This window comes from Dendrobates tinctorius, unplaced genomic scaffold, assembly GCF_039654945.1.
Source record: "Dendrobates tinctorius isolate UK_male_01 unplaced genomic scaffold, ASM3965494v1 ptg000293l, whole genome shotgun sequence".
NCBI lineage: Eukaryota > Metazoa > Chordata > Amphibia > Anura > Dendrobatidae > Dendrobates > Dendrobates tinctorius.
In genome coordinates, this window is record NW_027361960.1 from 15,494,611 (window position 1) to 15,510,898 (window position 16,288).

At 40.4% G+C, this 16,288-nt stretch overlaps 1 protein-coding gene across 2 annotated transcripts in view; it reads left to right on the forward strand.

The window, feature by feature from the left end:
* CUNH6orf118 (chromosome unknown C6orf118 homolog) overlaps nucleotides 1-11,069 on the forward strand; it is an 89,147-nt gene extending 78,078 nt beyond the window's left edge. For both annotated transcript variants that reach the window (XM_073560153.1, XM_073560152.1), the window contains exon 10: nucleotides 10,745-11,069. In XM_073560153.1, coding sequence (XP_073416254.1) covers nucleotides 10,745-10,793 — 49 coding nt within the window. In that variant the 3' untranslated portion in view covers nucleotides 10,794-11,069. The remainder of the gene's footprint in view (nucleotides 1-10,744) is intronic.
* Nucleotides 11,070-16,288: the final 5,219 nt, after the last annotated feature.

Here is a 16,288-nt window from a genome sequence, read left to right on the forward strand (position 1 = left end):
CATCGGGGTCGCGTGAGCACCCGCAATACTTGGTGCATACCCATGCACCCTGATGCAAACTTGAGTAGCCCGTGCTTTCAGTACTAATGACAACATATTCAATATGACAACCTAATGTTATCAAATTCTGTGTAGTACCTTTGGCTTAAAAATCTTCATTATACCCCTGGATAAAATCGTTGAGGGGTGGAGTTTCCTAAATAGGGCCATTTGTCTGCGGTTCCATTCAGGGCTGTGGAGTCGGTAAGCCACAGTTGCGACTCCGACTCCTGGATTTTATCAGGCTCCGACTCTGACTCCGGCTCCGACTCCGACTCCTTCATAAATGGCCAATTCATAACAACAAATTTACTGTTGTAAAATATTAAACATCGTGCTTATTCAGTTTCTCACCATCATATAAGTAATCAGACCACTTAGCGCAAAAACTACATTTATTAGAATACAATTAGAATATAGCAAATAACTTTTAGAAACTTTTCTAAACTGTAAGTAAATATGCAATAAACACTTTTATGCAGTTAATAAGAAGAAATCTATAAATTTGTCCTCAGAAAAAGTATTGCCTCTGTCAGATCCTCCTTCATGGATGCCCTCAAATCTGATCTAATTATTTTGAGAGCAGAGAACAACCTCTCTACACTAACTTGTGTTGGTGGCAAAGCAGTAACCACTCGGGCAACATCTCTGACAATGTCAGGATACAGAGGAATCGCTTGTTGCACTGTTATTTTTGATGAACGGTCAAATTTCTCAATTTCTTTTAGTGCACATGAAAAATTCTGCTGAAATGTACTGGCTGTGTTCCTTGATGGGGATGACTCTTCTTCTCTGCGGGAACGCTTTGCACGGTCCTTGTGATCCAAATATTTTTCTAAATTAAATTCTTCATCAGTTGATGATGAGGGTGAAGATGTGGCAGGACGACCAAATTCTTCTTGTTCCTCCTGACTGTTCTGCAACCCTTTCATCCTTACTGCTATTTCAAACAGAGCTTCTTTTCCTTTACTTAGCTGTTGATCATCTAGAAGAATCCAATGCATTGGGTCTACATAAACAGCTGCCAAAAGAATGTTATTTTGTAATAGTAGCTCCTCTCTCCATTTCATTGATGTAGCAATGCCACTTGCAATTAACACTCCTCTTTGGGACAGGCGAAACATCAGGTTCTTCCACTCCTTTAAGAAAATACCTGGAGTTAAGTCCTCTGCTTGTAATTTTTTAGTCACTGTAAATGGGTGCTCCAGCAATTTTTCCAGCTCAGTCACCTGATTCCACTGACTTTCATTTAGCGTCAGTTGAGGGTTAGCCATGTCTACAAGAAAGGTTTTCAGTTCAACCAAGCGCTGAATGATTAAGTAAGTACTGCCCCATCGTGTGGCTTGATCAATAATTGCCCCTTTTCCAGCACGTCTCTTCAAAATTGAGTCAACTTTAGGGGTTCTGGCAACAGTAGCCAATTTTCTTACCTTGCCAATCAGTGCAGCAGCATGTCCTTCTTGCAGACTGTCTCTTATAGCCAGCTGTAGCGTATGCACAACACAGCGCATGTGATGAATGAAAGAACATATTGACACAGTTTCAACAAGATCATCTAAACTATCATGTTGCTGTTCATCTGAAGCAACTTCAGTTTGCTCCTCAGTTACAATACTGTGTTCCTCTATTTCAAACATTTCTGTGTCTGTGGACCCAGAATGTTCTTCTTGCTGCTGGTCACCATCATTACTCTCATTCATTAGCTTAATAGTACTTATCATATTTGAAGCATTGTCAGTTACGACAGAAAGAACTTGCTCTTTTTTAAGTTCATAGTCTTGCAGAACCTTTTCCACCAAGACCTGGAGAAACTCACTGATGAGCTTTGGTGTCTTTTACTGCCAATGTCTTGGTAACTATTTCATTTTTGTCACAAACAAATCGGACATTGATGGCAAAATAGTTCACTCTGTGACGTGTGCAGGCATCCATTTTAAGAAACAGAAAGCGTCCCTTGAGAGTTTTTTTAAGTTCTTCCTTTTGTTTAAAAGCTTCTTCGATTACTAATTTTCTAATACTCTCTCTCTCCAGAGAAACACCAAGCTTGCGGGCCATTTCCCCATTCAGACACATAAAAGCTGGTCGTGAAAATAATGAAATAGGCACACTATCCTTTACAACAAGCTCTATGATCTGTTTTTTAAATGTATCTACTTTCATTGTCACAGTAACTTTGTCACTGACAAAATATCTTGCAACTGATGGCTGCAAAGTTCTCTGCTCCTTTGTTTGGCTGGAAGAGCTGGGCACTGGTTCATTGGTTTGGATGCAGTCTTTCTCATCCACTGCTTTCAGTACTTCTGGATGAAAGTGCTGTAAATGTCTCTTTAGATTAGAAGCTCTGGTAGGAGCATTTTTATCTTTGCCTGAGTATGCACTCATCTTGGCTTCACAGCATTTGTTTTCGTCTGGATCATTTGTCATACACTGACAGACATAATGTTTTCTATCTTAAGTGATGGTGAAATGTTCAAATACAGCTGATTTAATGTGATGCTTCTTTGACATTCTCAGGTTTTTAATTCTGCATTCACAATCCAAATGACAATTGTTTTTCCTAAAAACAATTGTACAAAATTATTGCCAGGTTGTACAACTGATATAGTCGTCAGTAATACTGTTATTATTCCTCATGTACTCACAGTTAACTGATGCAAAGTTTGTTGAAAGGATAATACTTCTTACAGTCTTCCTCTTCTGAGTAGCAGGCAGCTGTGAGATGCTTGGAAGACGCACACCTAGTATGATCTAGTCTAGAGGAGGAGCTTTACTACTAAGAATTTGCAACACATTTTCACTTTCAGTTTCATACATTGTAAGTAGGGGGGTTGGGGCAGCATGAGGTTAACCAAGTATAAGATTAGATAAGGGCAGTGGAGAACAGTGACACACAAGAAGTAAGAAATGTCTCTATCTCCAGCAGAACTGCTTATCACTGTTGTTCATAGTTTGATAGAACATATATATTTGAGTAACATTTATAAAATTCATATGAAAGTTCAATTATGAAATATTAATACATTTTTTTTAAAGTCGGAGTCGGTACATTTCTACCGACTCCGACTCCAACCAAAACTAACTCCGACTCCACGACTCCGACTCCACAGCCCTGGTTCCATTGTTTGGGCACATTAGGGGCTCTCCAAACGCAACATGGCGTCCGCACTCGATTCCAGCCTTCTTTGCTTTCAAAAAGTAAAATAGTGCAACTTCCCTTCCAAGCCCTGCCGTGTGCCCAAATAGTAGTTTTCCACCACATATCGAAGGGGTATCAACGTACTGAAGAAAAATTGCTCAACAAATTTTGAGATCCATTTTTCTCCTGTTACCCTTGTTAAAATAAAAAATTGAGGGCTAAAGCAAAATTTTTGTGAAAAAAAGGAAAATGTTCATTTTTTCCTTTCACATTCCATTAATTCCTCTGATCCTGAAGGGTTAATAAACTTATTGAATGTGTTTTTGAGGACTTTGAGGTGTGCAGTTTTTAGAATGGTGCTATTTTGGGAATTGGAAAATTGAAATAATCGCTGGTCAACTTTTAACCCTTCTAACTTCCTAACCAAAAAAAAAGATGTTTAAAAAATTCTGCTGATGTGAAGTAGACATGTGGGAAATGTTACTTATTAATTATTTTGTGTGGTATAACTATCTGATTTAAGGGCATAAAAATTAAAAATGTTGTCAAATTTTTGATATTTTCATAAATTATACACAAATAATATCGACCAAAATTTACCACTAGCATGAAGTACAATCAATATGTCATGAAAAAACATTCTCAAAATCAGTGGGATATGTTGAAGCGTTCCGACGTTATTTCATTATAAATTAAAACTGGTCAGATTTAAAAATATGGCCTGGTCATTAAGGTCAAAATTAGCGCCGTCACTTTTTGCCACCTGTGGATTAGAGATGGGCGGACCCCTGGATGTTCAGGTCCAGCTGGTTCGGCCGAAGAGTTAAAAGAAAAAAGTTTAGCTACCAGGACACTACCTGGATCCGAACCCAGACCCTATTCACTTGAGTGGGGGGGGCCCGAACACCCAGTGTTTGCCACACTGACATGTGCATGACAATGCGGCAAACAGTGCTTCTGATCAGCCGTAAAATCATTACTTAAATGACAGCATGAGCCCGCAGCTGTGATCGATGGTAAAACGTTTACTTCCGGTCACTGACGTCAGCTGATGGGACTACTTCTCCCATCAGCCTATGCCTGCTGCCGCTAATAAGGCCTCTTTCACAAGTCAGTGTCTCCAGTACGTGTGGTGACAGTTTTCACACGTACCAGAGACACGCACGCACGTAGACACATTCAACTGAATGTATCTATGCAGATGTCAGTGTGTTTTCACGGACCGTGTGTCTGTGTGCAAAACACACAGATATGTCCGTTTTAACACGGACACATGGCCTGCAACACGTGCAAACAGAGAACAATGTACACTGTCCTCCGTGAGCATGGACGGCCACCGCGGAAGTAGCGGCTGCTGTAAGAAGCTGTTCCCCTGCATGTGGTGCTGAACTCTGCTGTCATTCTTCCCTGCTCTGCCGGCAACAGCTTGAACAGGGAAGAATGAATGAAAACAAACCGATGTGGGGTCCCCTGTTGTGAATTCGCTTTCTGGCCTACCTCTGGTTACTAGTGAAGGTAGTGGAGCTGGTTATATTGACAGAGGGGTCGCGAGTTCTCTTTCTGGGCTCCCTCTGGTGGTTACTGGAGATAATGGAGCTGATTTGATTAACAGAGGCTTGCCACCTGATGAGGAGGACGATTGGATATTTGGAGTTTCTGACAGGATTTAAGACAGCCGACTCCCTCTCTCTCTGCTGGTGATTTTCCTGCCTCCTGAGGTCTTAGCTTCCAGCTCAGTCCCTGCAAGCTCAGCTAAGTGTTCTTTTGCTATTGTTCACATTTGATCTGGTTTTGTCTATTTCAGTTTTGTCTATTTCAGTTTTGTGTGTTCAGCCAGCTCCGGCTGGGGCTGTGCTGAATTTCCATCCATATGTTACTGCTTGTGCCAGTTTGTTTTTGTCCCTTATTAGATTGGCCTCTTTTTGCTCTGCTTTCAGAAAATACCAGAGTACTGATATAGTGGGCGAAGTCGTGCGACTTCAGTATTTTTCTATCAGACGTGTTGGACATTTTTTGCAGGGTTTTTTGCGTGATTGCAGACCGTGCCTTTCCTTTCCTGTCCTGTCTAGTTAGTGTGGGCCCCATCGTTTGCTCAGTCTATTTTCCTACCTGCGTTTGTGTTTTCATCTTGTCTTACCGACAATATATGTTTGGGGGCTATCTGTTCCTTTGGGGTCTGCTCTGGGGCAGTTTAGGTTTTCTCTTTCTTGCTTTAGGCTTATTTAGCTCTCCGGCTGTGTCGAGGCGTCTAGAATCATCGTAGGTACGCTCCACGGCTACTGCTAGTTGTGTGGATAGGATCAGGGGTCTGCAATCCGCTTAGTTACCAACCTCTGGTTTTCTGTGGCTTAGATTGGTCTTCCTCTCCTCCTCGGTGACCCAATCATAACAGTCCCCCTTATTTTTGTAACCAACCCGGCAAAACTATACAGGTGCGGGCTACTATTCTCAGGCTGGTAAGGGACCATTATTATGGCCCTCCCCCAGCCTAAAAACAGCAGCCCGCAGCTGCCTAGGAAAGGCTCATCTATTAAATGCACTTACAGAGTTTACAGATGGAGCGGTGCTAATGCGACCGCTCAGGCTGTAACTACTGGGGAATGAATGGGAAGCAGCGCGCACAGGCTCAGTGAGGTCCCCCCCGGATGTGATCTTGATTTAATGCAGTTCCCAATCGGGGTGTTCGAGCTGTCTTGCGGCTCTCCACTACTCCAGAGATCCGAATAGCAATAATCCTTTTACACTCTGTCCATGATCTTTACCTAGTATTTATATTTTGCATGATTGATATATTTTTTTAATATGATATCCTTAATTAATTCTTATAATTAATTACTTATGGACACAACTCATTCCATATTTTAAATATTTATTAATAATAAAAATGATTTTCTGCATGCATTATATGTGGTAGTTCAACAAAATAAGCAAAGAAACTGTCTTCCCTGTGTTTCATAGGAAATTTATTAATTCACATGGTGATATGTTCATAATGTGACCGCCTTTGGGCTTGAATGCCCTTGCTCTGCAGGTTCTCGTACATTTCTCTCCTTTTTGAAGAAAGTCGGGACCTTTCATTTTTTTTTCTTTTTTTTCTTTAATAATATCTTCAGTTTTGGTTTGTCAACCTTTGAATTGAAATGAATTCATGATCATGATTATGAAAGGAACTCTTAGTGTATAACTTTAATGTATAATTGACTTAGATATGTTAACCCTGTGGTAACCATGAACTCTGACGCCATGTGTCATCTGATCATCTGGCGCTGTTTTTTTTAATTATATCTCAATTTCTGCCACAAATTTGTTCAGAATAAACAAAGGCAAATAGGCAAATAAATTGATCCATAAAACCAATCATTTATTAATAAATTTCATAAAAAGTTTTTTACAAGGAAATTTCGCAAAAAACCAAGTACATGTGTTGTAATAGGTGCTCACAGAAATCAGGCTTATGCAAAATAATCTATAAAGTATCCTGAATAGAATATTCACTGCTTATTAATCGACTCATTTTACTCTATATATCTTACTTCAATCTAAATAATAAAGGAAAAAACCTAATGGTTCAAGCAGCAAAAGGATCAAATCCTTAGTTTAACAATATAAAGTGCACAATGCTATAAGTAGGTAACAATTCAACCAAGTTCCCTGCATTGAATGTCTGCCATGCTACTCAGAGACGGAGTGAGCTAAACCTGAGTACAGTCATTATGATACAACAGTGCTCAAATAGTAGCGACTTTTACTCTCAATGTTTCTTTTATAAATTGCAAATGCCTACAAATAAAGGTGCATACAATTCTTAATGCGTAAGCTAACTCAGTTATGTAGATGTTACTCCAATGTTGTAGATTAAAGGCCCTTTTACATTTAGCGATGCACCAGTGATCCCACCCGGTCAGGATCGCTGGTGCATCGCTAAATGATCGCTAGTGAGCTTTCATACAGAAAGATCTCACAGCGATTCAGCAGCGACGCAGTGCACGATACTCACCTTTCACAGCGATGAAGACGTTCTCCCGCCCGCCTCCACGCGTCGCTCGTCGTCACAGCAGGAAGTCTCAGCAGGAAGTGCCCGACGAGAAATGGAGCCGGACATTCTCGCGCGATCGGCGATGGACAGCGGGGAAGCGGTCGTTGGTAAGTATCACACATAGTGATATCGCTAGCAATATCGCTATAACGTCACAAAACCAGTGACGTTTTAGCGATATTGCTAGCGATATCGCTTAGTGTAAAACCCCCTTAAAGCAACAGCCTAATTTTATTGGCCGCAGGGAAAACTGCTCTGAGATTCAACCATGTGGGTGCTTAATGCATATTACTACCAGTAAATCAACTCTTCCTTATTCACCCTGCTCCATGTGCCTGCCATACTAGTCCAGAGTAAGAGGAGCTAATCATGCATAGTATAACAATGCAACAGTGCTTAAAATTAGTAACAACTTACATGAATGAAATTCCTGTGGCTCTCTCCTACATGTACCCGGCAACCCCGACAGCGCCGTTTTGCCGTACTGGCTTCCTCAATAGGGGGCATATCTTCAGTTTTGGTTTGTCAACCTTTGAATTGAAATGAATTCATGATCATGATTATGAAAGGAACTCTTAGTGTATAACTTTAATGTATAATTGACTTAGATGTGTTAACCCCGTGGTAACCATGAACTCTGACACCATGTGTCATCTAATCATTTGGTGCTGTTTTTTTTAATGTAGCATGTATTTAAACCCTGTAAGTTTATGATCTCCTCATATTGTATGTGGTATTTTCTGACGAAGGGGTCACTGGAACCCCGAAATGGGTTGAATAGACCTCTTTGAACTCTTCAACAATTTCTGGAATTAATTGCGGTAGTGCGGAGATTCATCCACATCTCCTACTAAGCAAAGAGGCCTAACAGTGAGAGCAGGCAGCGGCTGATGGGAGTATTCATCAGCCGGTGCCTGAGCTCTACATAATTTAAAAAAACGGCATGGGTTCCCCTGTACTTTTGATAACCAGGCAGGAAAATCTGACAGCTGGGGGCTGTAACCCTTAGTTGTCAACAAAAGCAAGGCTAATTATCAAGAATAGAGGGGTCCTCACTCTGTTTTTTTCATTCTTTAAATAAATAATTTAAAAAACAGCATGTGGTCCTCCCATTTTTGACAATCAGCCTTCCTAAAGCAGACAGCTGGGGGCTGGTGTTCTCAGGCTGTTAAGAGGCCATGGCTATCGCTCCCTCCCAGCGTAAATATAGAAGCCCGCAGCCATATAGTTTTGATACGTGTTGGCTGAACGAAACTTGCTAGATTTTGTTGACAGGTGTTGTATTTCTCCTAGATCCACTTCTCTGGTGATGGCTTTTATCCAATGAACTGCAGTGACCTCCCTCCAGTGAGGTCACAGCATAGTGTGAAAGTCTCACGGTGCAGAGGTGAGTTCACCTCAATGAAATTCTCCCAATGAACTGCGGTGAACTAACCTCTGCATCGTAAGACTTTTTTCTCATAGTGCTAGTGGTGATCTCCATGGAGGAAGGTTGCTACAGTTCATTGGATAAAAGCCATCACTAGAGAAGTGGAGCTAGGAGAAATACAATACCTGTCAACAAAATCTAGCAAGTTTTTTTATTCAGTCAACACGTATCAAAACTATATAGAATATTAATGGTGGCAATGTTTGATTCAACAAGATGGTTGAAAATTTCTACACTATATTATTATTATTATTTATTGTTATAGCGCCATTTATTCCATGGCGCTTTACATGTGAGGAGGGGTATACATAATACATACAAGTACAGTAATCTTAAACAATACAAGTCATGACTGGTACAGGATGAGAGAGGACCCTGCCCGCGAGGGCTCACAATCTGTATCATAACCACTTTAAAGAGGCAAATTTCTATTTTGTCTATGTGCAGTGGGAAAAATAAGTATTTGATGCACTGCCGATTTTGCAAGTTTTCCCAACTTCAAAAAATGGAGAGGTCTGTAATTTGTATTTTAGGTACACTCCACCTTTGAGACAGAATCTAAAAAAATCCAGAAAATCACTTTGAATGATTTTTAAAGAATTAATTTGTATTTTGTTGCATGAAATAAGTATTTGATACAATGGGAAAAGAGAACTTAATATTTGGTACAGAAACCTTTGTTTGCCATTACAGAGGTCAGATATTTCCTGTTGATCTTGACTATGTTTGCACACACTGCAGCAGAGATTTTTGCCTACTCCTCCATACAGATCTTCTCCAGATCTTTCAGCTTTCAGGGCTGTCGCTGGGCAACATTGCGCTTCAGCTCCCTCCAAAGATTTTCTTTTGGATTTAGGTCTAGAGGTGGGCTATGCCACTCTAGGACCTTGAAATGCTTCTTATGGAGCCACTCCTTAGTTGCCCTTGCTGTGTGTTTTGGGTCATTGTCATGCTGGAACACCCAGCCACGACCCATCTTCAATGTTCTTAGTTAGGGAAAGAGGTTGTTGGCCAAAACCTCCCGATTCATGACCCCATCCATCCTCACTTTTAAACAGTGCAGTCCTCCTGTTCCCTTTAAAGTAAAGCACCCCAAAAGTATGATGTTTCCCCTACCATGCTTCATGGTTTATACAGTGTTCTTAGGGTTGTACTCATCCTTCTTATTCCTCCAAACATGGCTTGTGGATTTAATATCAAAAAGTTATATTTTGGTCTCATCTGACCCCATGACCTTCTCCCATTCCTCCTCTGGATCATCTAGATAGTCATTGGCAAAATTCAAATGGGCCTGGTCATGTGCTTGCGTGAGCAGGGGGACCTTGCTTGTCCTGCAGGATTTTAATCCGTGACAGTGTAGTGTTTTACTAACGGTAATGTTTGAGACTATGATCACAGCACTGTTCAGGTCATTGAGCAGGTCCATGTAGTTCTGGACTGATTCTTGACTTTTCTCATAATCATGTTTACCCATGAGGCAATTTTGCATGGAGCTCCAGACCGAGGAATATTGACAGTCATCTTGTGTTTCTTCCCTTTTCTAATACTTGTGCCAACAGTTGTTGACTTCTCACCAAGCTGCTTGCTTGTCTATTTCCTGCAATCCATCCTAGCCTTGTACTTGTCTACTATTTTATCCCTGATGTCCTTAGACAGCTCTTTGGTCTTGGCCATAGTAGAGAGGTTGGAGTGTGATTGATTGTGTGTAAACCGGTGTCTTTGATACGGGTAATGAGTTCAAACAAGTAATATTAATACAGGTAATGATTTCAGAGTAGGAGGGCTTCTTAAAGAAAAACTAACAGGTTTGTGAGAGCCAGAATTCTTGTTGGATGGTAGGTGATCAAATACTCATTTAATTCAATAAAATGCACTTTAATTATTTAAAAATCATACAATGTGATTTTCTGGTTTTTATTTTTATATTCTGTCTCTCACAGTTGAAGACAAAAATTACAGACCTCTTGTAGATGGGAAAACCTGAAAAATTGGCAGTGTATGAAATACTTATTTTCCCTACTGTATAGTAGTTGATATAAACTTGTTTTTTTTTTTTACTTAACTCTAAAAGAAGGTAATTTTATTATGTTTTCTTTTCTTGCAGACAGATTAAAATCATGATGGAGTCCTTCTTCAAACCACTAGATTTATGAAGTGTCCTGCCATATAAATTCTTATTCATGAACAATGTTGATTTCTGTATTATGTGATATATGTACAGTATATATTATATTTTTTTCAGTTCTTTTAAAGTTTGTGCAAAACTGAGGTTATGTTATTTTAGAAATTGCAGTGGTTTAGTTTGTATTTAGTGACTTTTCTGATTCGTAAATTCCAGTATTTGACTACCTTTGCCCTCTTTTGTATGTAACTTATTCATAGTAGTGTATTTTTGGAAATCGCTGGAATAAAGCTCTTTTTCAACAATACTTTGACATTTTGGTGTTGTCACTTGTTGTCTATGTAACTTACACTTCAAAACAGTTGTACTGTGTAATGTGGAAAAATGTCAATTTTCATTTTCACAGCCAAAAGACTGTGGATCACATATGGGTTCAAAATGCCCACTACACAAGTAGGTTAGTCACTGCTGTTTTGGCAGCTCAAAGGCCCTCCTAACGTGATATGGCATCTGCAATCTATTCCAACAAAAATTGCTCTCCAAATGTCAAATAAGACAAATAGTGTTCTTTCTTTCTGAACTCTGCCATGTGCTCAAACACTAGGTTTTGAGCACATACAGTGGCATGTAAAAGTTTGGGCACTCCTGGTCATAATTACTGTTATTGCGAACAGTTTAGCAAGTTGAAGAAGTTGAAAATATATCTAAAAGGCCTAAAGTTAAAGCTGACACATTTTATATTTTAGGCAAATATATATATATATATATATATATATATATATATATATATATATATATATAATATACAGTATATATTGTGAGACAGTGACCAGCAGTGTTGTAAATGGCCGGTATGTGTCGCAGAGGAGGGGGGTCCACTGCGCTGTAAGCCAGTAATGTTGCTCTGGGACCTGTAGTTCTACGAGCTTTGTTTTGTTTATAAGGGAGGCTTACAGGGTTAGCCGGAGAGCTGGGCGGGACTGGCTTACCACACACACCTCACACCTATGGGGGTGTTTACAGCTACATAATGTGACCGTGGTTTGGGTCACAGGGTCTAGGATGTAAGGTCCTGCGAGAGGACAGGCCTGTGTGTTGGAGGGTCCTACAAGTGGATGGACTTCCTGAATAGCACATGTAGAGTCCGTGTACCTGGAAGGCCTGTGTGTTGGAAGGTCTCGCGAGTGGACTGACTTCCTGAATAGCACATGGAGAGGCCATGTGCCTGTGTGGTCTCTGTGTTGGGAGGTCCTGTGCATGGACTGGATTCCTGAATAGCACAGGATGAGACCATGTATCTGCAGAGTCTGTGACGGCACTGCGTTGGGAAATGTCCTTCTGAGGGCCTGGACTGTCGGGAGTACCCTTGTCGCAAGGCATCTTTTGAGACGGTGATCCAGTAAGGCAGCTTCACTGGAAGACAAGACTGACAAGGAATAGGAACTAATAAAGGACGATCACTAAAATTTACAAGGTGCCACCAAATGCATGGAAAAAACCTGGAGAACATATGCAAAAAAAGAGACCATGACATATAACCAGTGCACACTTGAATATCCATAAGTGTATAATTTTATTAACATCACAAAAAACACTCAAGGGTTAAAAACAATTAAAACCAACAATCTGTGCCCATGTTCACTTGGGGACAGCCGTAAACTTAACTCTATGTGCAAACTATACATTTATACACATACATAATCTAATAAACACCTCTCAATTGAAAACTACCATATTGCTATGCATGAACACACACAGATCGCTGTCGAGGGCGTCCCCAGAGACAGCAACACACCAATTAAAGAGGAAGTAATGTTTGTAAGAGCACTAAATGGTCCCTTACCCTAATTCTCACTAGCAGACAGAAAACAGCTAAAGTAGCCGGAAAATATGCTGAAGGTATAGATTGTAACTGTATGCAGGAGAATCCCCCCCAAAAAATGTCCCAAGTGGCACAAAAGGATTGCAGCACAATATAATTAACCCCACGCAGCCAAAGCCACAAATAATGGAGGAAAAACTCCCATATAAGTAAAGGATCCAGAATGGGATTACCAAAGTGAAGTTATCGCTTGAGAGTACCGCCCAGTGGGGGGACGGGAAGTGGAGGAACAGGGCACAGGAGAGCCCCACGCTTATCGCCGCACTGCAGCTTCGTCAGGGGAAGTAAAAATGCGTGCATATTGTGATCTATAAATAGTAGTTCAGTCTGACCAGATGTGACTCACCGGCATGTGGGCCCTGCTATGGAGGGCGGCCTCTTTCCTGATAGCATTACACTGCTGGGGCATGCTGAGTGGTTTAATCAGTGCAGCACCTGCCCACTATCAGAATGCAGAGTTTGTTCCCCACTGCGCAGGCGCAGGAAGGACCAATTGATTGCCGATGTCAGCGCTGGTACGATGCCTGCAGCTATCTGTCTGCCCACTGTGCACGCGCAGAGCGGTCAGGAAGAGTCAGTGAGTGGTGCTTGCTCAATAACGATCATCTGCGCTTAAAGCAATAAGCATCAGTATCAATGATGTAGATCATCTAGCATGTGCCCATATTCGCTAGTTAATATCTCCCTGTTAAAGATGGTCAAAACACATACAGAGCGGAATCAGCCATCTATGCAGAAATTTGCAGCATACTTAGTTTTGTGTTTGTTGTTTTTTTATATTATTATTAACGGGTTGACAAGACAGGTTGTGCCCAGATAGACACACGAGTAAAGGCGCATGCGCGATGTGCGGTCGCACAGAGAAGGAAAAGAAATAGCCCATTTATAAGGGTAACAGTAGATTTAAAGAACACAAAGATGCTGGTGTACTCGGGGGAAGGGGGCAAACCAGCTGACGTGACCCAGGACCAATTATAATAGGGGGTATAAATCTGAATAGATGAAAGTATGAAGAGAAAGGGGAGAGCATGACAAACACTGGCCTCCAAACATATATGATAAGACAGGTGTGACCAATCAAGCTGGTAAGCTGGTTCACACAAAGCAGGTTGTATACACATGTGACCTATGCATAATTAAGAAAAAATGGGGGAATATATGTACAGATATGAGTAAAGAAGCAAATAAACCACAGGAGAAGGGGAAATATATTTTTTAGGAATTAATATATGGGTAAAAATGAAAAAAATTAGGAAAAAAATCTAAAATGAAGAAAAAGATGAAAAAAATAAGAATATATATAAAAAAGAATAGAAAAAAATGAGAAAATAATAGTAAAAAGTGAATGAAGAAAGCAAATTCATAAGGAAAAACATGCAAAAAATCAAAGGAGAAAAATGAAAAAAATATAATAGAAAAAATGAAATAAAATACAAAAAATAAAAAATGAATGAAAAAGTTTGCAATCAAATAATAAAAGGAATGAAAAAAATGAAAAAATATGATATATACCTATCAAAATAAAAATGAGGTAAATGGAAATAAATGTAGAAAAAATATATAAAATAATTATATAAAAAGAAAAATATGAAAAAAGGGGGTAGAAATAAATGAAAATGAAAAATGAATAAAGGTGAAAATGAAGAATGTAAGAAAAATATATAAATTTAAAGAGAATAAAAAATAAAAAGATAAAAATGAAAATGAATAATGATAAATATCAAAAACCAAATAAATAACAGAGGTAATAGAAAAAAGAAAATAATGGATGAGAAAATTCCAATATCCTGCTGCTTCAAAAAGTTTATTTCATAACCAAGAAAATTGTGCAAAGTCGCATAACGCTGATCCCAACCAAGTCGCTTGTTGGACCCCCTTAAACACATATAAACTATGTCCACTCTGAAGGCCTGAGGGCCCCAATTAAATGATGCCAGCTTAATTTCCACTGTATCAGGGTCCCATGGTGACTACAGGTCCATCCATCAGGTCAGTTGCAGCTTGATAAGTCTTAATATTAGCGGAGGAAGCCAGTGAACAGGAGCTCTTTATTAAACCCGGACGGTGTGACGGAATTTAGTTGAAAGATCCATCTTGATTCTTTCTGTAGCAGAATCTTGCGGCAATCACCACCCCTTTCATTACCCATTATCTTCTGTAAACCAAAAAATCTCAGATTATCTGGTCTTCCTCTGTGTACATCAAGGAAATGGGATGCGATGGGTGTTAATGCCTTACCCTTCTGAAGGTCAGAACGTGCCAGATTAATAGTTGTTGTGTTTCTGTACCCGTTTCCTTAGCTCTCGCTATGTCTGTCCAACCTACACCTTGGGACAGGGACAAACAAGAGCATAAATGACATGCGTGGTTTTACAATTGACGTAATGGTTAAGCCGATAACTGCATCCATCAAGTGGATTATTAAAAAGATTCCTGGTCGGGTACATGAATGGACAGATATTGCAGTTACCGCATGGGAAGGAGCCCCTGAGGCGAATGCCCCGCTGAAGTCTAACCACCGGGTGGGAAAAATGACTTGTGATGAGAATATCCCATAGATTGGGTGCCCTTCTTGCAGTCATGAGAGGCCTGGAACTAATGCTGGCTGAGGTCTGCATGTCTGATGTCAAAATATCCCAATGGTTCTCAAGAATTCTCCTTACCTGATTCCAGCCCGTGTTGTAATGAATCTGAGGATACAATCCTGCCGGCGCGGTCTTGTCAGGAGGAGAGCATCCTGGTTCACGGTCCTGGCACGTTGGTATGCTCTTGAGATTGTCTTTCTAGGATAGCCTCTCTGATGAAATCGAGAGGTCAGCGATCTGGCTTGCTGCCTGAAATCTGAATCAGAGGTACATTTACGACGGACACGCAGAAACTGTTCTACCGATATACCCATACGTGTGTGTAACGGGCAGGATTCTCCTGCATACAGTTACATTCTATACCTTCTGCATATTTTCCAGCTACTTTAGCCGTTTTCTGTCTGCTAGTGAGAATTAGGGTAGGGGACCATTTCGTGCTCTTACAGACATTACTCCATCTTTAATTGGTGTGTTGCTGTCTCTGGGGACCCCCTTGACAGTCATCTGTGTGTGTTCATGCATAGCAATATGGTGGTTTTCAATTGAGAGGTGTTTATTAGATTATGTATGTGTATACATGTATAGTTTGCAGAGAGTTAAGTTTACGGCTGTCCCCAAGTGGACATGGGAATGGATTGTTGGTTTTAATTGTTTTTAACCTTTGAGTGTTTTTTGTGATGTTAATAAAATTATACGCTTATGGATGTTCAAGTGTGCACTGATTATATGTCATGGTCTCTTCTTTTGCATATGTTCTCCAAGACTGACAAGGAGTCAGTGTGTGGAGGAACTCCTGTAAGGTAACTCCAGACAAGAGGGTTATAGTAAGGGCTGACAAGTATCTGCCATTGGAACTGACTGTTGGTGCTTGTTGTGTTCCGTGGACATTAATGAACTGTTCGGTGTGCGGTCGCCCACGATAACTGGACAAAGAAGTCCGGTGTGTTTAGGGACTGCGAGTTAAGCCATGTACTATGAAGTGCTATGGACTGTGTGTGATGTGTGACATGGCGGTTTATGCTGAGCTTAAATAAACCGCATGGACTTGTTTAAGTGAAG